The sequence below is a fragment of the Vigna umbellata genome, chromosome 11, assembly GCF_029865625.1.
Source record: "Vigna umbellata cultivar VRB3 chromosome 11, Vumbellata_1.0, whole genome shotgun sequence".
NCBI classification, from domain to species: Eukaryota; Viridiplantae; Streptophyta; class Magnoliopsida; order Fabales; family Fabaceae; genus Vigna; species Vigna umbellata.
In genome coordinates, this window is record NC_142175.1 from 27,602,266 (window position 1) to 27,625,065 (window position 22,800).

The 22,800-nt window shown below is 31.9% G+C and overlaps 3 protein-coding genes and 1 non-coding gene across 5 annotated transcripts; 1 reads left to right on the plus strand and 3 right to left on the minus strand.

The window, feature by feature from the left end:
* Positions 1-287: 287 nt before the first annotated feature.
* LOC124833518 (cytochrome b561 and DOMON domain-containing protein At3g61750-like) lies at positions 288-2,966 on the minus strand. Of its 2 annotated transcripts, XM_047308021.2 has the most exons (6): positions 2,813-2,966; positions 2,454-2,729; positions 1,669-2,062; positions 1,074-1,360; positions 559-850; positions 288-431 (listed from the first exon to the last, which is right to left on the minus strand). In XM_047308021.2, exons 2-6 carry the CDS (start codon positions 2,682-2,684, stop codon positions 421-423), a joined length of 1,215 nt encoding a protein of 404 aa, XP_047163977.2. In that variant the 5' UTR covers positions 2,685-2,729; positions 2,813-2,966; the 3' UTR covers positions 288-420. The 2 variants fall into 2 exon arrangements, with proteins under 2 accessions (XP_047163977.2, XP_047163976.2); XM_047308020.2 differs by lacking the exon at positions 2,813-2,966 and having other exon boundaries at positions 2,454-2,802.
* Positions 2,967-5,152: 2,186 nt separating this feature from the next.
* Positions 5,153-6,839, minus strand: LOC124833517 (uncharacterized). The gene is made up of 2 exons (XM_088101515.1): positions 6,639-6,839; positions 5,153-5,770 (listed from the first exon to the last, which is right to left on the minus strand). The coding sequence occupies exons 1-2, from the start codon at positions 6,690-6,692 to the stop codon at positions 5,153-5,155; spliced, it is 672 nt and encodes a 223-aa protein (XP_087957641.1). The 5' UTR covers positions 6,693-6,839.
* Positions 6,840-7,873: 1,034 nt separating this feature from the next.
* On the plus strand, positions 7,874-7,946 carry TRNAA-CGC (transfer RNA alanine (anticodon CGC)). The gene has a single exon. It is a non-coding gene; the product is annotated as a tRNA-Ala (tRNA).
* A 2,292-nt stretch (positions 7,947-10,238) lies between these two features.
* Positions 10,239-22,800, minus strand: LOC124838291 (dynamin-related protein 5A-like). Its single transcript, XM_047313852.2, has 16 exons — positions 22,660-22,800; positions 19,002-19,065; positions 18,811-18,915; positions 18,452-18,553; positions 15,367-15,417; positions 15,212-15,273; positions 14,519-14,609; positions 13,795-13,859; positions 12,564-12,758; positions 12,308-12,427; positions 12,061-12,131; positions 11,730-11,955; positions 11,344-11,394; positions 10,969-11,197; positions 10,626-10,765; positions 10,239-10,548 (listed from the first exon to the last, which is right to left on the minus strand). The coding sequence occupies exons 1-16, from the start codon at positions 22,786-22,788 to the stop codon at positions 10,420-10,422; spliced, it is 1,830 nt and encodes a 609-aa protein (XP_047169808.2). The 5' UTR covers positions 22,789-22,800; the 3' UTR covers positions 10,239-10,419.

Consider the following 22,800-nt stretch of genomic DNA (forward strand, 5'->3'; position numbering starts at 1 on the left):
CGTCGAACTCTGTACTTTCCTTTCAAATTAAATCATTTTCTGAAACATATCTCTTGAAAAAGCTACTAATGAAGGTAATCTTTTGTCATTCAACAAAGAACAAAGTATGATTCTTAAATTCCAATACATATAGTTCTTATGAATCGTCATTTACATTCTTGGCAATCTTCAAAAGAAATTCGACGAATGAATAAAAAAACAGAAAGAGTTCAATATGGTGAAATTGAGTGAGAATACTAAATGGGGATTATCCGACTTGGCAAACTCGTAGCTGGTTATATATGCATTTCCCTCAATATGTACACCAGGAAAAGCACAACCAGAAATGGCAACAAGGAACATGCCAAAAAGAATTCAAATGTATGGCCTGCTTTAAATGGAACAATTGACAACGTTTGTGGAACTATAAAACTGTAGCAATCACATTCCCCCTGTTCCATAAAAGTGTTATATAACATAGTCAGTAATAGAACTAAAAGTTCTGTTTTTTCAGCCCCATTTTCACTAAACAGATTATATAAAACGAGGGAAGGAAAAGGAGAGAAAGGGCCTAATTACTTGGAAATGTAGATCCTCCAACAGGGTCTATTTGAAAGTTAGGAGGTAGAGAACGCATCTCTGATCTTTTCAAATAAGCCAATACTTCAAGAACAATCGCTGCAGTAACCATAATACCAAAAAGGAACCCATAGCCTATCTTCCAATCACTTCCTGCCCCAGCAGCTTGCATCCCCAGCACTATGTTAATGGCCGCAAATATGAGTGCCAACCTTCCAAACCAACCATGGTACAAATTCCAAATTTTTCGGATCTTGGAATCCTTCTTTGGTCTTAAGATCAATGCAAAAATCTGAATTTATCTTTTAAAGTTAGTTAAAATTGTACTTCTCAGAGTGTTATATAAAAAGACTGGAAATATTAGGGTTCAGTTTGGATAAACTTTAGAAAAATATAAGCTTTTGCATTTTAGATTCTTTAAAAGTTAATTAACTTATTTTTTGTTAATTCCTTTTGCTATCATAATTTATATAGAAAATTATCTAGACAAGGTTAGATATGGATCAGAGACAAACCTGAAGAATACTCAGTACGAGAGCAAAGATGCCTATGCCTCTGTGAGCTCGTATATGGGCATGCATTTTGGAATAGAGTTGTAATCCAAGAATGACTGTACTAAGCCCAAATGTGAATCCCACAAACTGAATAATTGCATGGAGATAGAGCCATAAGGGATCCTTGTGCCTGAAATATCTAGCAATAATTGCCCCTACAGGCAGGATCAGACCCCACCCTATTATGCCCAAAATTCCATGATTCGTTCTCATCTGAGTCAATTCATGGGATACAGGACCCGTAGAACCTGTCAAAGTATAGTATATCAAGTTTCTGCACTCAAAAGGTTATAAATCACAGAATGCCATGCTTCATCATGCAGAGTTATATATATCAAAAAGACACTAGTTTAGATCCATCAGATAAAATACTTTTCTGCTTCAACAGCTGAATGTGGTAATTTTGAGTTGAAATATAGTATTCTATTATGTGGTTCACTGAAATGAGATTTATATTTGGAATTGGAAGGAAACAACTGCCACTATGTGCAACAAATTATAAAATGACATATCTACTTAAACTACTGTTAACAGTAATAGATAAATGAGTCCAGACCTGCAGAGAAATCAAACACAATTGCTGTTTTGTCTTCATGGTTGGAGAGGTGGTGGTTCTGTGGATATTTACTGCCAAAGGCCAACAGAATTGGCTGTTTCTGAAATGGGGTTGTGGTCTGCAACTGAAATGCCAAATGAATTTCAGCCCCATTAGTGGCCACAGCTGCAGGGACATTATTGAGGGGAAGTTCCCCTTTGTCTATTATGACTTCTGATTGCCTCCTTCCTCGTAGGTAAAATTGCTTTATTTTTGCATGACCATGTTTACTAATCCATCCAACCATTGCACTGGAACCAACCATCATGCCATCTCTGGAAAATCCAATTCCTACCCACCCTATAGTGTAGGGAGCAGATAGTATCATAGTTGTGGTATCACCATTCAGGATGTACTGAAATAAAATATCATTACTAAACTTATTAGATTTAAAAGGAATAACAATCTAGCTGAAATAAAATGATAGATTACTTTGGAGCATCAGCCTAGCCTAGCTGAGATATCAATATCATGTCTAACATGAAGTTATTTTGAAAAAATAACAACAACCTGGTCATCCACAAACTAAACAACAAAATTTTAAGCTAGACTTTAGATTTGGCTTGGTTGTCTGAGAAACAACAGCTCATAATGTACAAAAGTTCTGTGCTTGCATAACGAATGAGGACAATCTGAACTAAATCAGAGTGAATTAGTTTCAACAAATCAAGAGAAAAAGGAATACGTAAATGGGGGTAGAAAGGGTAGAACTATAACCCACAAGACAACAACAAAATTGAACTTACCCTCAATTCAAAGGTATGCCATACAGGTGTGCATATCATGTGGGAGATATTCTGGTACGGTGGAGGGAGGAAAGTTTGATAATTTGTGTTCTTGCAGGTGTTTTCTGTCGTAGCAGCAACAGTTCCAGTGTCATCAGCCAATGCTGTGATTTTGAAATTCAAGACAAGATTCAGAAGACATAGCCTGACAAAAGATGGCCATATCCGAGTCCAAGATCCACTCTTTGCCATTCATAGACTTGGTTAAGTGAGATCCAAGGCTTGGAGCAATAATGGCTGCAAAATTCAGCAGAAGGAGAGAAATGTGAACAGGAAGGCCAAGCAAGAAGGTGAAAATGAAACGAGAGAGATGTTAGTACCTTGCATTTGAAGATTAATGCTTGGTGGTTGTTGTGGGGTTTAGTGGTTGGTACTGATAGCTAATCATCACTCCCTCATATTCTTCAGAACTCAAAATCACCATAATTTCTCTCTGTCAAAACCTTTTCTATTAATACCTCATTTCCATATTTATTCATTCTCCAATGTTATAACTTCAGCTGTTAATACTTTCAACCACAATAATGGAACATTAAACTGCAATAATCTTCCTTCTAGACAAACCCACTGGAACAAATAAAACAAAGGGTTTTTTTGACAGTTAAAAACATGTTATTTACAACACAAATACCTCATTTTCTTTAGTACTTTATGTATTGTTGGTTTAAATTTACTAAAAATTAAATCTTTTACGAGTATCTTACTTTAATTAAGTAATTTTTCCTTGATTCTCAATTAATTTTATTGAATTATAAGGTACCTGACAAAAAGATTATATTAAAAAAATGTATTATGGCTTACCCCTGCTAAGTCAATGATTATGTTTCTGATTTTCCTTTACTAAATAAATTATGTAGCATATACAGATTTATTTGTCTGCAGACAAAACGAGTGGTCAATAATGGTACTCGTGTCAATATTCTGCAATTATCTTTTGTCGTTTTGGTTTTTTGTAAACCACGAATTGTGATATGTGTGTGTGAGAGGACCCCAAAATTAAATAAGTGAAATTCATGTGCTGATGGTAATTCATTTAGTCCCTTTTAGTTTGAATAGTTTGTTACAATATTTATATGAATAAAACAAAATGAATTATTTGTCTCGTATTAGTTAAAATAATATGCAAACTATGCTGTCTAACTTCTTGTTAGAACTCATCATGCTAGTCATAAAAATGTATTAATTAATCCAACATGTTTGTTAATATTTCTTTATTTCTTTGCTATTTTTAATAAAAAGAGCACAAAAATAGAAAATGTCAAATGCTTCTCATGATAATAAAAGAATCAATGGACAACAAGGGAGTCTTACTCTAATAAATGCTTCTCTCTCTCTTCCATTACTATATTTTCTCACTTTTTCCTTTCATTAATATTTGCACTTATTTACAATCTATATATATTTGTTAAAATATATATAAAAGAAACCTCATTTCTTATTTTTATAACGATTTTGTTGTTTTTTTTTAGGTTTTATGTATGAGGCATGAGACTTGTAAATTAAAAGGATAAAAAATATAAATAAATTGATAATAAAGAATAAAGTACCAATTGAGTTAACGATTAACAACTTTGATAACGACGGTTGATGAATTTAACATAATAATAAAATTTATATCTATATAAACTATTAATGCAATGACAAGATCCCTTCTTACATTAATGTATGCTTTTTTATCTTAAATTTATCAAGAAAGATGATATATTTAGTAAAAGAGAATGAAACTTTCGATTGTGAATTAGATCCATAACACTTCATATTAATCTTTCATGAAATAAAATATAAGGATAGGATGACACATATTTACATTTATTTGACATATTTAATAAGAATAAAATGGTTATAGAAAAGTAAATTTTTTTAATTTTTTAAAAAAGTAAAAAATATAAAAAGATAATATTAAATAAATGTAAAAATTATATATGCAAAATATATTTCTTTAAAGAAAGAATCGAAGTCATCCATGATGTCTAAAATACCAAATAGTAGTATGTTAGAGAAAATTACACATTTTCTCCCTTTAATATATATATATATATATATATATATATATATATATATATATATATATATATGAGAATCAATAATATTAACATTCTATTTGATTTTTTTATTTCATATTTTCTTATAATATATTTTATGAAGAATTTAACTTTATATATTTAAACATTTTCTTATTTGTCACTATTAAATACTTTAGTGTTTTGAATTATTATTGGTAAAATTTCAAGTGAGTTTAAGTTTTATATTAGGTAAAAATGAGAAAATAAAGTATCAAAGATTGAAAATCTATTAATCCATTGTCTTAAAAGTTTAAAGAAAAAGTGGTTTGAAATTCTTATGTAATTAGGCTGGAGTCTTATTGTTGTTAGGAATCATTATACTACATGTGTGATGAATCTTTCTAGAGTGGTTTAACAATTAAAGATATCTGAATAATTTCAAATTACAGATATCATAAGCACAGGAAAGATATAAGTTAAATGCTGAGAAATTATTATTGATTTAGAATCTAAGCACACAATAGTTTGCAATTATACTTTGCTGCTAAACAGGACATGCTTCATATGGTTCCTGACTAATCCTAATGCAGTTTTGAGACTCTGCATGTTATTATTTCCTAGCAGCATGTCAATTACTGATATATATATATATATGAATCAATCAACCTGAGGTACTCTATAAATATGTTCTTCACCACTCTCCTCATCAAATTTTGCAATCCATAAACTTTTTCTTCTTTTCTTATCACTGTCATCATTCATGCAAATCCTTGAAACTTCCATGGCATTCCCAAGATGGCTTAGAGATCTTACTTCTGGTTGTTCATGTTTTCCTCTTATATGCCATCTCAGCCCTTTTTTATCACAAAGCACATGCTTTGCCACTACTATTACTGATCTTTTCATACTAACATCTACCAAGTTGAGCAACCTTGTGTAGTTGTCATCCCTGCAATGAACTAGAAAGAAATCAATGTTGTGATAGAGAGATAGTAGCTTGGAGGGATCTTCTGTTCTAAATTCTACTTGGTCTGCAAGACCTGAGTTCATGATGGCTTCTTTGGATTGACGAAGGAGTGATTTAGGGATAAAACAAAGGAATCTGCCAGCAGTTTGTCTTGCAGCAACTGCTAGAGCTATGGTATAAAGGGACACACAAGAAGTCACTTCCACTATCAGTTTTGCTTTCATTCCTGCTGCTAATGCTGATATAAGTTCATTGCTTTCAGGATTTCCAACTCTCCAAATCCCATCTTCTCTCTTTTTATTCTCGCACTGTAAAATAATCAAACATAATATCCTTCAAATCTTTGGATACATTCTAAAGCCATTTTATAAAATTTCATTTTAACTAATTTTTCAATTGTAAAAATTAGATTTTAATTCATTTCTATAATACAAAATACATCTTATTTTTTTGTCCACCTGAAACCCAACACATAATATTAATGTCATTTGAACACATTCATTAACAAAACACTAACTAAACCTTATTTAAAATTGTTAAGAATAATAGCTACAAGTCAAAATTTCACATCATACAGAAATGATAATGTTAAACAAGATAAAAAAAAACCACCCATAAATTCATTATTTTAAAGTTTTAAGTTTGTTTATCCTATCCAATAGTCCCACATTATTTAAGAATGTGAAAACAAATCTGTCTGTATATTATTATTGGTTAATCTGGTATGAAATTTCTTCTCAAGACTCTTCTACATCCATATGAGAACAATGTAATTTACAATTTATATGAACATTAACAAATAGAAGCAAGTAATTATAATCCCTTATGATATTTGATTCAAACTGATATGGAAATGAACAATAAAAAAACAATAGAAAAGCATATTGCTGCAGAATTTAAAAAATGTTATGTAAGATTTTAGATCATTATGTCTCTATACTAGTTATCTTTACACTATATATGTAACTAAGAATCTTATTAATGATATTCATTTATCTTTCATGTGTAGATTGATCGATAATTCCTCAGTATGTTGTTTCACACTATTTTGTGATAAAAAAGACAAGGGAAAGAATTGTGAAGCACATTGGATAGAACAGAAGATAAGACCACCTTGATTGAATTGATTCATAAAATAATAATAATAATAAAGAAAAAAGAAAGATGAATATTTACCAGTTGAAGGGTATCAAGGTATGCCCTTGAAGCAGATTTTGAAGACCATTCCATCGTGAAAACCAAAAAAGATTAATTACAAAAGAAAGTATATTGTGCAGAAAGTGCAACTTATGAATAGTTGATTAAGGTAATAAGGTTATGAGAAAGTGAAAGCAAACGAGGTCCAGAAGCTCGTAAACTCGTTTGCTTGATGTGGTTTTGTTGTTTTTCTATTGCTTTTGTATAATGTTAATGTTATTTTTGTGGCTGTGGAAGTTAATTTATATATGGAAAAATAGAAGAGAAAATATGACATGATGTAGGAAGAAAAGGTGGTCAAAGCGTGGAGTAATACAACGTAAGGAAGGGAGATTCTGTTGCAACTTCCATGCATTTTGCTAAATTTGTGAATATTAATGTTTCCCTCCTAACTAACACATTTGCACTTCTATGTCAAGATTCACCTTTGACTCACTGCATGACTGTCCTTTATGGTTCTGACATGTACTCCTATAAACATGCATCACCATAAGTCAAACCAACATATATATATATATATATATATATATATATATATATATATATATATATATATATATATTAATCTATTTTTATGTCATGTAATTTTTATATTCAGAAAATATAAAAAATTAGGACAAAGAAATAAAATACTATATATTATTATTATAACAACTTTAATCAAACTAATTCTTGAACACTGACAAAAAACTATTAAAAGTGGATACTGATTTTTTTGCTAAACTTTAGTTATTAGCGAAATTAACGTATATTACACCAATACCATGATAATCCTAAAATAAAAATGGTAAGAAACTTAAATAGTAGTTAATATAGTATTTTATTAAATCAATTATTATGTGCAAAATGTACATGATTCACTTTATTACTATTATCTTATGCATTATTAAGTTGCTCTATGTTATATTCTTAATTCGGTTCCCTAAAAGGATCAAATAAAGAATGCATAAGAGATAAAAGGCAGCTGAGAATAAATCAATAACGTTTATAAAACCCACTTTACTAATTTTTTATGTGTAAACATAAATCATTATATATGTAAGAAATAAGGATTGAATACCTAATAAATATACTTTACTATAAATGAAGGGTACGAAAATAATAAGAAGGTTTTGAAATAAGTCATTATTATTTCTTATAATTAGCAGCATAAAATAATATTTTTATTTATTACGTTATAATTATAAATCTATTTAAATCACAGTAGTCATCAAGGGGGTGTAGCTCATATGGTAGAGCGCTCGCTTCGCATGCGAGAGGCACGGGGTTCGATTCCCCGCACCTCCACCGTTTTATATTTTATCCTTTTTAATTTTCCTCTTTTTCAGCCTGCTCCTTTTATTAATGCAATGATTTTGTATTGGTTATGTTACCTGAGAAAAAAAAAACATATATAAGTGTCAAATGGATAACTAAAATGAAATCAATCGAAAAAAAAAATGATTTCGAAAAACAAAATTCATTGACTTATTTGTTTTTAATTTTTGATAACTTTTAGTCCCTAAACTATGAAGCGATTTTGTTTTTAATTTTTCTTTCAAACTAAAGTATTTTTGGGTCCTTCTCCTTTAGGAAAACATAATTTTTCATCATCAAAAATCAACGGAGTTAAAAAGAAGCTAAGCTGGTAACGGTGGAGTGACACGCCATTTTTTTTCCTACACTGAGTCAATATGTCTCTCACTGTTCGATCACCATCATCATTCAGTGACCATCACCGTTCGGTCACCATCACCATTCAGTCATCATAACCATTCGATCACCACTAATACCGTTCGGTCACTACCAATACCGTTCGATCATTCAGTCATCATAATCATTCGGCCATTACCAATATCGTTCGGTCATTACCAATACCGTTCGGTCACCACCAATACTGTTAGGTCATTCAATCATCATAATCATTCGCCCCTTACCAATATCGTTTGGCCATTAACAATATCGCTCCGTCATTACCAAAAAGTGTCAGAAAAAAATGACGTGGCACTCCACCGTTAGCCAGCTCAGCTTCTTTTTAACACAGTTGGTTTTTTAGGACGAAAAATTATGATTTCCTAAAGATGAAGGAAAAAAAGTACCTTAGTTTGAAAGAGAGACTAAAAACAAAATCGCTTAATAGTTTAGGAACTAAAAACATATTTAACCCTTCTTTCTTTTATACATCTGAATGGTGCAAAGAGTCTTGAACTATAACAGATTGTTACTGTTTTCTATTATCTAATTTATTCTTTTCCTTTTTAACTTTATTGTATATCCGATGCCATTTTCTTCTTCCTTCCAAACAAAAGAAAAACAACAGAATTGAGATAATAGTGACGAAGGACGTTTAATTTAATCAATGTATTAGGAAAGGGATTTAAGTTTTGATGGAAATATTCATAATTGAAAAATAATTTATGTACATAAAAAAGTATACGAACACTTTATTATATACAGTAAAAATAATAGATCAATAGATGATGATAAAAAATAAGTAAAAAGGAAAAAGCAAATATACAAAATAGATAAAGTGAAAGTGTATTTAGGAAACTTGACTTCCTAATAGCTTTGTTCATGCGAAGTTGAGGTTAGTCGATATTTTCTTGAGAATAATTAAGAATTTCTTAAAAGGGAGAGACGTGTTTTAAAAAAAATAGAAAAAAAAGTAAAAGTGAATAAACTAAATAGGCCCTAGTAAATTATCATAAAGTTTCAATGAAGATGGGTGTTTAAAGATTTATGAAGTGCTTGATAAATCATATATATTTGAAAACATTTACAATCAAATTCATTTTATTTTTAATCAACTTAAAACTTTTTTATATCAAATTTTTTATCTCTAATCAACGTGAAATTTTTATATATCAAATTTTTTAAGATTGATAAGGTTGAATACATTGACTTTTTGAGATTAGATTTCGTGCTATTAAAGACTTAACAATTAAGCTGCAGCGATGGAGGGAGAATAATGATAAGGTTGAGTAGAAGAAGTAATAACCACTGAAGAATAGGGAAGGAAAAAAGTTTAAATAAAATTGAGTTACCAAAAGACGAAGACTTGATTAAATGGATATAAATGCTTAGATTAAGCGAAAATCGGGAATTATTTATTAGTTGATATGTATGATTCCCTCAAGAAAATAAAAAAGGAATATCGGAATATTAACGATATGCAAACGTCAAAAGAAATATCTTAATAAAAGCATTAAAAAAACTAATTGTTTCTTAAGTGTTCAAAATAATATTTCATTATAACGTTGGTTATTGACACAAATTTCATCGAAAGCATAGTCGTCGATAAATGTAGAAAAAGATAAAGAATACGAAAGAATCACTATTATGTTAAACGTGAGGTAGAAATTCGATTTTTCTTATAAGCATGTAGAAGTAATTTTAAGGTATTGAGATTAGATTAAAATGAAATGCTTCGATGAAAAAAGAAGAATTAAAAAAAAAAAACTCTTTAGTATTTAGGAGATTAAAAAGAGATGGTTCCATGATGAAGAGGTGGTTGCAAACTCGAAGATGAGTTATATATTAAGATGAAAATGATTAATTAGAAAAATAAAAAGGTTACACGTTTGTATTTGATGGGAGACATTGAGACGAATGTGAAAGTTATGAAGTGGAACTTTCAATAACAGTATCATTAATTCATTAATGAGAGGTAGAAACAAAGGAATACAATTGAATTACATGAGAAAAAATAACCAAGGGCGGGAATGGAATAATGAATGAAAAAGGTTGAAATTAAAATTGTGAGAAGTATGAAGGATGCTTTCTACCTTTCCCATGCAACTGCCTCAATTTCTGTTTGTGCACTTCTGTATAGTTCTAGCCTCTTTGCCAGGGAGGTACGGCGCTGCATGATTGCTGGGTCCTCATTTAGAAGTGAAGCTAATTGTTTTCCCTACAAAACAATACCCTTAATCACACCATTGGATTCCCTATGCATGAATTCTTCAAGGAAGACAATAAAAAGCTCACCTCCCTTTTCCCCAATTCTGTAAAGAAATGATCCAGTAAGCTGCGCTTAGCCTCACGCACTTGACAATAAACTACGGACTTGGGAATGGTATTCCTCAGGGTCCCACATACCATGTTCACATAGGACAAGACAGTAGTAGCTGTTAATATTTAAGGAAATGAGGAATCTCAGTAAAGGGAAAAGGAAAACAATGCCTCTAATTTCATGAACATATATATGTTTGGATCATATGTATGTGGTTAATGAGCTCCTTTAGTTCGTTTATTAATTCAATTACTACCTAGGAATAGAATAATCGAAAGAAAATCTAAAACCACATGTTCTTTAACTTCCAATCCTTACCAATTCGACGAAGATAAGCATCATTATATCTGTCGAAAAGTGAATGACTTGGATTTCCACCCTTTTCTGCGTCTTGGGGAAGTTTGCGGAAAAATTCAACAGTCAAATAACCATACTCCATGTCCACCAAAAGCAGAGTTGCTCTCTTACTTTCTTCTCTCATCCTCTCCAACGAATCAACAGCTGCACTTCCGAGTTCTACCTTCAAGGTGGGATACTGCTTTAATTCCTACAACCAAAAGAAAACTGCTTCCATTGAAACACTTGAAAAATATACGAAAATATAATATCGAGCTAAATTACTTAAAGTCATCTTCAGGCTTAACACGTTGAGAACTATACACGCCTATACACAATAATTTATATGCGACTTACCATTGTCTCACTCATAGATTTATGAATCAAATCCTTCAAAATTCCGTGAACCTGAATGCATTATAAGATTAAGGTGTTAAGTACATAGTTCAACATAAAAAGAAATGTTTCTCAGTTTTCAAAAAGTGATTATCAATTCTCCATAAATATGTAGTACAGAGTATAAAATTATACGAGACCTTTTAACTCTTCCAAAGGAAAGAAATGAACTTTCGTTACGCCTAAGTAATGTCAGTATCAATCTGATATTTTGGTTACTCGTGTAAAAATTTACATGGAGAAAGAAATCAGCCACAATTTTCTAATATAATTTCTTTAGAAGAACATGTTATGAATCGCATCTTAAAGCAACGTATTTATAATATTTGTATAAAAATATATTATACCGCATCAACAGCTGCTTCAGCGGGCCCCCTAACTAATACCAAGCAAGATTCGATAAGGCGTCGGTATCCTTGCTCTGGAGCTATGAGATGAGGTTGATAACCATCTGCCTCAGTTATTAGTTTCCGCACATTGTCCATTGATAAATGTTTGTCAAACTGCAGCCGTTTTAAAGATGCTGGAAATTGATTATCAAATACTTGGTAAATTTTCTCTCCACCAGGACGTCTGTGGACATTCAATCATCTCCAAGGTCAAATCGGATCTGTCTGATTTCATAGTTACATGTAATTCAATACACAAACCAAATAACACGGCGAAAAAAGGACATACATGCCATCAAGATGATCTTTAAATATCTGATCAAAAGTTCGACAGATTTCCATTATCATGTACAGCTTCCCCTGCAAACAGCGAAAGAGCATTAATTATTCCTGCATTTATAAATGAAAACGGTAGACGGGGAGGGGGGAAAATAAGAATAACCTAATCATGAAGGCAAGTTAGTACTTATAAGAAGACTACAGTTGTTTTACATGCATAATCTGCTGTTAGGGGAGAGGTGAAGAAAGTGACATACTCCAGTATCAGCAGCAATAGGTTTGCCAATACGGTTCAATTCTGTCTCCAATTCAATGATAGTCTTGTTAATGAGTGACTGTAGGCCTGGTATCCGAGACTTGATAACAGTTTCCAAATGCTGAAAATTTAAGCACGTACTTAACATAACATAAAAAACAATAAGGAAACAGTTTGGAAACAATCATTTACACCCGAAAGCAAATTTCATCGATTGAATTTCAATTTTCAAGTAATAGATCCACAGCTCAGCATACCTTCGATAGCACCTTTCCTAGATGCACAGAGCCCATTCTGGAAGCAAGATGTCTATATTCTGGGGTAGTAGCAAAATACTCGTTTTCTCTTTTCCGAGCAGCAATCATATCAACTTGTTTATTGATATCAGCTTGGGATCGGTTAACAACACCAATCCAAGGGAAGTTTAGCTTATATGCTTTTCCTTCAAGGATCTAGAAAAATTAAAAGGGACAAAGGAAGCCACGTTATGAGCTTCCCAAATATGATTCCGGTAATTTAATCATAAGAAAAAAGAAAGTTAAAAGGGAAATCCCAACTCCTAAAGAAACGGTTGTTTGAATTATTCTTAAATTTTATCGAAGTTTTTGAGACATGTATGAATACGTATAAGCCAAAACATAACAATGAGACTAAATATGAACAATACATAAACCCCTTCCTTCATTCTGCGGGATAGATATTCAAGTATCTGTTAGGACCAAAAGGACTTTATTCGTTCCTGGGTTTATTGAATTTCCAGAAAACAAGAACAAAAAGGAGGCTACTCCTTTTACACTGGAAACTATCCATTTTGTAACCAAGTCTCCTTCAATAAACAACTTAACCCGCTAACTAAGTCTTACTTAAATCCTAACAAATAGGTTAAAGACTGAAATGGGTTTAATTCCTATTTTTACCCCTCTTCCTATAATACACTTTCAACGTCCCATTGGTATCTTGTAGTTGCTGAGGTCTAACAGTATCCAACAAGAAAACAATGCCTTTTTAATCTTTTATACTGCTGTCACATGAAAAAATAACACTAGAAGAATTAAGGAAACGAGCGTGGTAGAAAATAATTCTATTAAAGCGAATCACCACATGTCAAGTGATCCTGTGAGTGTGGATGGGTTACATATGCGAGATTTTGTGATGCAGCAATTAGCTATATAAAATCTTAATGAAAGATCTTGCTTCTGTAGTTGCTATAGCTGGATAGCAACACTCTTCTTTCATTGTAATGAACACATCAATGTCATAATACATACATACATACATACATACATACATACATATATATATATATATATATAACTTAATCCGTCTTATTTATTGTCATTTTACATTCTTATTTGACTTGACAACGTTACATTCTTTGTAACTACAAAATACGTGCCAAATTCCTGGTGAAGGATGCCAAGAGGGAAAAATTTTGCCTAAGGCAAACCGTGCCAAATTCTGTATTGAGAGGGTCAAGAGAGTGCTTACCTCCGTCGCATCAGTACCCTTGTCCATAAGATCAATCTTTGTCAAAACACCGAATGTCCTTTCCCCTGAAAATTTAAACTTGTTCCATTAGCAAGCGATGTCAAACCGCATAGTAATCCAACCATGTAGTTAGTTACTCGTAAAAATGAGTTTCAACTCATGTAGAGGGCAAGCGACATTGAGCAATAGATAAATCAAGAAGTAAAAAAGTGAGAACAAAAAGTTCAAAATTTGATGCTCGGTAATGTAGGCAACCGTAGAAACTTAAAGAAACCAAGCTTCTGGATCTCTCAAACGCATTAGCCAGTCTAACTGTCTGCTTATAAGTTGTAGTTCCAAACCTTGAAAAAGAAATTATACATGCATGTACTTTATACTAGAGATATTTCTGGAGAATATCTTCATAAAATCCCAGTTAGTTAATTTGGTTTCAACAAAATTGAATTCACCTATCCAATTGACAAATATTACAAGTCAAGGAAATTTGAATCTGACATTCTGAACAAATATGAGAATTTACTGATCTAAGAAGCCTAACAAATGACTTTATCAATCTTCTATATATTGTGTTTTGCAGCAAATATTACGAACCGTCTGGGTTTTTATTTTGAACGTCTTTTTTGCTTTCAGTTTCAGCTGTTTGATTAAATTACTAGATACGGATTAGCATCAACAAACAAATTCTTACTGTTTTGTCACCGAAAAATTAAGTTCAGCATCTTACCTTTTGGATCTACTTCACGGGAAATCTTAATTGCATCTGAGGTTGCAAGGTCTTGATTGGCAGGAGATATTGCCAAGATGATGCAATTCGGCTGCAACAGGTGGTCAGTTTCAGAATTACTTTGAATAACATCGTGAGGAAGTTTAGCTAACACCAGTGGAGCTCATGCATGAGAGAGTATTATCCAACATAAGAATTTGACATCAGTCCTTTTCATATCATATATTTATCTTCAAATGTATTTATGATATCACTAAGGAGCTTATTTTACTTTCAAAGGAGTTATTAGAGAGAGTTTACATATATGATTCATTTGACACGACTTTTAACACAATCTTAAAACAATATATTTACGAGGTTTTTATCTTGTATTTAGTTTTGATTTCTAATCAACTTTTAACACAACCTTAAAACAATATATTTATAAGTTTTATTATCTTGTATTTGATTTTGATATTTCTAATCAACGTGAAACTTAGATTCACTCTGATTATTCCCAACACGAAGAAGCATTTAACGTCAAAGAGCTCAATACATATATGGATCAGGATGGATCACTAAATTGAATAGAGTTCATGATTATTAAATATCTAAAATGATGTTTCAATACAACCTTTTTGCATTCAAATTTTAGATCTCATAGCAAATAAATGTTCCCATATGCATCATTTCATTGTATACAGAAATAATTACCTTTTCAATAAAACTCCGAACCATATTTTCAATGTCTTGCACAATGCTATCTGGCTGACCCTCTGCAATATACCCCAGAAAACTTTACTGCCATTAGACTCCATATTTATAACGTAATGGTTCTCGGAAATTTACAGGTCAATCTTAAAAACTACCAACAGCGACTTTTGTAAGTCCCGGAAGATCAACCAGCGTCAGATTCACAACTGTCAAGTGAACAAATGCAATGCATGAAATAAGTTCTTAAACAATAATATCTAAGTAAAAAACGTTAACACACAAGAATTTGTTTGTAGGAAAGCCAAGTAAAAAAGTGTCTGTTCCAGGCGATTGATTTTGTGCCCCTTATTTAAAAGGGGCTTTAAAACCATCTTATATATCTCCATGTTGTATTAATTCAAGTATGGTTTTTCTGTTTTACAGTTTTACATGTTCTGTTATAGACTCTTTAAATAAGAGTCATTTATTCTTTTTCAGATACTGTGAGTAAATATCATTTTTACCAGACTTCTTTTTCCTTTGGGTATCCTCTGTTTTCTCTTCCCCTCTGTTTTCTCTCGTTCAAACCAACACTCCATTCACTAAATGTTATCTCTAATCATTTTACAAGTCGTTCTATTTATTTACTTACCTAAGTAAGGACCTAAATTTAATTTGTAAAGAGTAATTTCTTATAATCCAGATGGAGCCTCTCTGTCACTCAGGTGGGACTGTGAGGCCACGGTGGCGACTACTGGTTGAGTTATGCTGGCAAACCGACGCCGTATTAGATGACGATTTCAAATGCCAACCTGCGTTGACAGTGCACACTGCACACCTGTCATTGGTGTCCGAGAAGAAGTAGTTTGGTGGCACAGGCACCGGAAGGTGAATCACTTCAGCGGTGTGGAAGTGGATGCGGTGGCACACCAGAACTGCCTCCCATCTCCTGGAGAGACCCGCGCCGCCACTGCCTTGCTCCTGATCATCCTTCTCCAAGGACAATCTAGTTGCATTGGAAAACTAGACCAGAACACGGTTTACAGCTGAGAATGGAGATGCTGAACAGGGGGTTTTAAGGGTGTTCGGTGCCTTCCTGAACTCGTACTTCAAATAAAGTGACATCTAAAGTAATTCCCGACACGATAATAGAAATAATATAAGTGTTCGAAAATTATATCTACAAGGTAGTCTAAATATTTCATATCCCTTTCATGCTCAAAATCAGGAGATAATTTCACGTTAAAAAATAAGCAATACTCAGAATGTATAGAAATTGAATACTGGAATGTTTAGTAATTGATTTAAAGGAAAATTTGAGATCGAATAACATTTATTTCCTTTTAAAAAAGATGGTAGTTATACTTTCTAATATTATTAAGTTATTCATAAATCACAAAATTATTGTGAAGAAATATGTAAAAATCTATAAAATCGTATTTTAAAATTAACAATATTTTTTAAAATTACGAGACTCAATTATTTTAATATTAAAATTTTAAAATATAAATAAAATTTTATAATTGAGTTTTATTATTTAAAAATATAACTTTTTCCTATAACTTCTTTTCTTCTCTCTTTAAGCTTTCTTATTTTTCCTTCATCTATTTGAAGATAAGAGATCACTCAAGTGATCTTGTAACAAACTCTCAAGTTTTGTTTGATCAGTTTCTTTAATAGGATAAGCAAGTTTTCTAAATTTTTCTTCATCCCTGTATGATCATTGGTTTGAGTCTTCAATTAGAGTATATGCTAATTAATGGTGTGTCTTAATGGAGTTTGTGTTATTCATAAGATAGATAAAACTTTTTGTGTATCTGAGTGTTATAGGATCCATAAACTGTTTGATTCATTTTCCAGATAAGGGAAACTAATTACACTGTTTTTAAGTTATAAATACATTATAATTGCTAATTGTATGGTTGTACGATGATTTGCTTGTGTGATTAAGTTATGTGATGAAATATGATAGGTTAGATTGGGATTAGGTTTTTTAATTTGGCTTGCTTTGAGTTGTATGATGAAATTTGGTAATGGTGTCTAATTGGTATTGCATATGAGATTATTTGAGTTAGTTAAGGTTATGTAATTCGAATTTGATAGGCATTTGTGAGTTTGTTTTTAGATTGAACTTGTAAGGCTGTAATGTAAAAAATCTACATAATTATGTTGTGTAGACTCATTGGATGAGAATATACTCATTGGACAAAGCCAGAGAGCTATTGACTTAGTTGTCGTTGAGTGCTAATATACTTATTGGGCAAAGTCAAAGTCAAAGAGCTATTGACTTGGTGGTTGCTAGATGAGAATATACTCACTAGGCGAAGTCAAAGTTAGGTAACTCACTAACTTAATAGTAGCTAGGCAAGACAAGTCTCACTAGGTGAATTTTGAAAAAGTTTAAGTATGTGAGTTCCAATGATATCTAGTCGTTTGTTGAGTGGGCCTTGAGGCACTACTCGTTGAGTGAAATTAACAGAGTCTGATACTATTTTATATGTATTCTTCTGGTGTGTTTAAGGTAGGAGTTTTTTTATGTTAAAATGATGTTGGTGACAACAAATAAGGTCAGAAGAGACACAAACGGAAGAATCTGTGAATGAACAAGAGAGAAAAACCATAAAAAATTCAAAATTCTCCAATCAAGGCACCTGAAAAAGGAAAAGAGCAACATCAATGCTCTAAATAGTTGCCTGAGAGGAGACCGGACGTGCGATGATGAACTTGAACTATGAGTTAAGCCCAAAATATAAATAAAAAATAATAATAAACTAACTAAAGATAAAAAATAAATATAAAATAAAGATAATATATCTAACAACTATAATAACATTATTCGTAAAGTGGTCACTATATAATGTTCTTTTAGTGGTGATATATTATTAATTGAAATGTTACAAAATTAATGAAAAAATAAAATAAAAATATTTAATTCAATGTCTTCTTATTTATTAATCAACCTATAGCACTTTTCATTTTCTTTATTATTCTTAATGGAAAATTGTTACTATAAAAGATTATGTATATTGCTAAAATTTAGTTTTTTAAGAATTTATAGTTATGTTTCAATTTTATAATACTTTATTTCTTTAATATTATAATATGTATTATTAAAGTATTATTATTATTGTCTTATTAATATTAATTCAATAAAGATTAAATAATTAAATATTAAATCGATGTACACAAATTGAATGGTAGACCTGTTTTTCATTAAATATTCACTATGGATAAAAATCTCTGCTAATATTTGTATCTCACCATGAGGGGAGTAGATACTCAGATGGATGGGGACAGACGAAATACCCTTGTTGCGTCCTGTTTCTCTATCGGTCTCGTCAGCAATCTCCTGCCTAACAGCAGCTACAGAACAACGCCAAATTAGTAACTATACGAGAAACGGAAACATAAAGATCATAAAAAATTAAAAACTAGTAAATGCAAACTAATAGAAATTATCATATTCAAAATTTGATAAGCCCTCCTCACGAAAGAGAGCAATAGTTAACATACGCTTCTGCGAATCGCAAGCAATATTTGCTTTTTCAAAAAATTAAGATGAAGTTGCTTGCTAATTGCTACCACATTGATATGAAAATGTTTGACGTAATATAGACTACCAAAATCAGTAAATTTCTTCCTTGGGAGGTGCATAAATTCAGCATATTCTCTCCCTTCATCAATTTTGTGAAGTTGCAAAACAAGAGGACGCCGAGTAACAATTCCTGCATAAAATAGTGGTTCGATTATCCAGAAACTCGACAAAGGGAGAGAGCAAGAAATACAATCAGGAAATAACATGCTCAATTACCAGATCCACGTGGTAGAAAGTCCTTTCCGACAATACTCTCTAACACTGAAGATTTTCCTGAGCTCTGCAAATTAAAAGTATCGGAAAATTTTAAATTGTATATATTTATAACAACTACAAATATAAAATGGCAACGTTAAAGTTGATCACAAATAAATAATAATCAGCCCAGATCTGTAAGGCTGTGTTCGCATGAACGGAATTTACTGTTCATGCGAATTACAGAGCGATGATTTAAGCAAATGGTGATGTTCGTTTGAGATGATCAGCGACGATTTGCGCGGACGGATTTGCAGGATACCTCGCTTTTTCATCACTCGCAAAAGTGAGGAGATTTGCGATGATTTTAACTGAAATGTCCAGTGTGCCCTTAACTTTAAATTAAATGTCAATCTGAATCCTATGGAAATGAAAAGGGGTGCAGCACATAATCGATTTTGGTTAAGGGTAACCGATTACATGGTGAACAAAGTCCAAGTGCGTGTTGGAGAAGATGGTGAACAGTGCGTAACCGGTTACAAGGCTGGGTGTTGCGGTTACAGAAAACTGAAGAAATGCATGGTTTCCTGTAATCGGTTACATGAAGTTGTAACCGATTACAGAGCTTCCCTGGTGCTGTTTGCTTGCTGCTGCCTGGTGATCTAATCGAACTTGCAGACGAACTTTGCAGTCCATGGAGACGGAAGAAGGATTGTCGTTTCCTTCTTCTTGTTCTTGGTCCCTGGCATTGATGGAAGTAGTCAGTCGGAAGGAGTAAGCAATAAAAATGAAGCATTAGAGAGAGAGAGAGAGAGAATGACCTGGTTTGAGTTTGAGGGGAGGAGAGAGCGGAGAGGGGCGGAGGCAACCGGTGATGTAGAGAGCGCAGCGGAGGGAGCGAGGGAAGAATGAATCTGAGATGGGTTTTGTAGGAAGAAGTGGAAGTGGAGGGATGGGCACACACACAGAAGCATGGGCGGATGGTAGACACATACACACGCACAGAATCCATTACGTAACACTATCTACTTTTATTAGATTGGTCCCTTGTGTCTTGCTATATCTTCAAGAAACTAATTGTCATGTATTAAAAAAATTAATATATTTTAAACACATTACAGAAAAATTAAGGAGATAATCCAGATTTGAACATAGAGATTAAATTAATAATGAATACAATTTATTTTGGTAAAAATGTTAAGTGCTAATAGTTTTATTCTTTATTTTTTAGTTCTCTTTTTGAATTTCTTTCAAGTTTTTTTTCATCCTTTCCCCTCTTCTTTCACTACCTCCTTCTCTTTTCTCCTTCTCTCCCACACCACTTTCCACCCCTTTTTCTAGTCTTCCCCTACACACCAAACGATATTACCTTCATGTTACAATTTTAAATAAAATTATGATTTAATTAAGTAAAAAACATATTAAGTATTTATCTTCAAATATCACATTATTAATTGGAGTTATATTAAAATGAATATCCCGTAGAGAGAGAGAACAAATTGATTAATAATGAGTTTTATATGAGGTTTTCAAAAATGTTTAATTGATTTGTAATGATGTCTTAACTATCTTCAAGATGTTAGAAATGTGTTTGTTGTGATTTGTACGTGAATTTGAAATCTTAAATTATGTTAAAATTTTCCTAAACATTTTAAAATATATTTATTTTACTACATTATAACTTTTTTAATTTTTAAACAATATTTTTAACAATTATTAATAATTTTTTATCTCTTTATAAACTTTTTTACAATTAAATATAACATTACAAAATAACATTTTATAATACTTTTATAAGAAGGGCAATTTGGTAATCTACATTTTCTACCAATTAAACTAATTTTTAAAATCAATCACATCAATCAAATCCTACACTAATTCTCACAAACTTTCCTTCCAAATCCACTCTCAATTAACCTCAAATCCACTCAAAAAAACAACAAAAAAATTACCCTCAAATCCACTCAAATCCACTCAAATCATCTCCCCCAAATCATCTCCCTTAAATCCCTTAAAAAGAACACAGCCTAAGAGATGACAGAGAACTGAACCTCGAATTTAACAGTGTTAGATTAAATGGATACAAGATACAACAAGCAACGTATCAATAAACAAAATCACAAGCGTCATAATACATTCAAAATTATACTGAAAAAGGAAACGGCAGAAGCACAAGATGTGTCAAACCCTCCAAAGGTCATAATACATTCAATATATCACAAACGAAGAATGCATCTTGAATTGATATTTGAAGAATTAAGTGCAACTTATGAAATCAAAAACCGTGACAAATTAATTCAAAACAATAACAAATTGAAAAATGTGCCTTGTAAACCATTCATCCGTAACAGAGAATTGCAATGTTCTGAAGTTTCCATTTTCTATTCAGGATTACCAGGGGGAGGAGATTTATGATCCCGTTATCAAAAAGTTCTATAGAAAGTTATCTCCATCTCGTTGAAATATAAAATATTTTATTGGGAAGAGCGTTTGTGTTATTGAAACCTGTTCTGATGCGTACATCTATTCTTTAAGATTTCCACTAAGGTGAGAAAGAAAATAAGTATTCAAGCATCATGTAGAAACTACAGTGCAATTTAAAACCTTAGTTTCACTTTAGCGAAGGTACATCTTACAATTATCTATTGATACACAACTAAATGATGATCTTTAAAAGATCTTTTAATAATAAGCTAAAAATAACTAATGATACGGTCATATTGATACACAACTACAATGTCAACCATACTTACAACAAAATCAATCACGAGTTAACAATTTCCCACAACATTAAAGACTGTGAGTGTGACCTCAATTTAAAACCTTAGTTTCTGTTGAACTAAGGCATCAACATCTCTACACAACTATCATTACTTACTAGCTTTTGGTTTCAAAAAGACATTTCCACGACGAAATAAAAATCACCAATGAGATTGTTAAATAAATTTTACAAGTACAATAAAAAGGTAACTTTATGCAACTACAATTACAACCACAAGGATCGTAAGGAAACTCTGGTCAGGACCACGGTTAAATCCTTAGGTTCACTTGAACATAAATATCAGCATCATTATATAACGATAAATATTTATAAGTTTTATTAAAAAAGTCTATAATAAATAAAATTCCACCAATGAGATTATCATATCATATGCTAATTACACTGTAAGGCTTTTAGATTTTGTGCAACGACATCATCACCGCAATTACAACCATATCAGTTTACAACTTCTCATAACATCAAATATTGCAATGAAACTGCTACTACAATGTAAAATCTTAAATTACCGAGCCGATTATCACAGCGTAACTATATATTTACTGTTTTCTTTTTAAAATAGATCTCCATAGTAATTAAGAAATCAGCAATGCGATTATCATATTAATACGCCAAATACAAACTCAACTCCATAATTTAATACGCAAAAATCAACCTGAAAGTGGAAATGAATGGACAAAAACATTTTATGAAGAGGAAACATTGATTTGCGTGATCAAATGCAGATTTGATAGAAACACGAAGGTATTAAAATGGTAGAATTTCAATCTCAATGCTTAAGACATAAAAAGTTAAATAAAAATATTGCAGTAGAAGTACCAGTCCTGAATTAGAAAAAATAGTAATAGTAACAATCAATGGCGATGAATAAGGCGTAGATCGTTAAGTGTTTTCAATTACCTGTCCTCCGACGACGGCGATGGACGGAAGGGCGTCCCAGAGAGTAGGCATGGCGCTTTCCTCGCCGTGATCACCGAGTGCAGTGCACGCTCTCTGGATTTTGTTCACCAACTGTATCAGATTCTCCATTAGAAGAGTGAG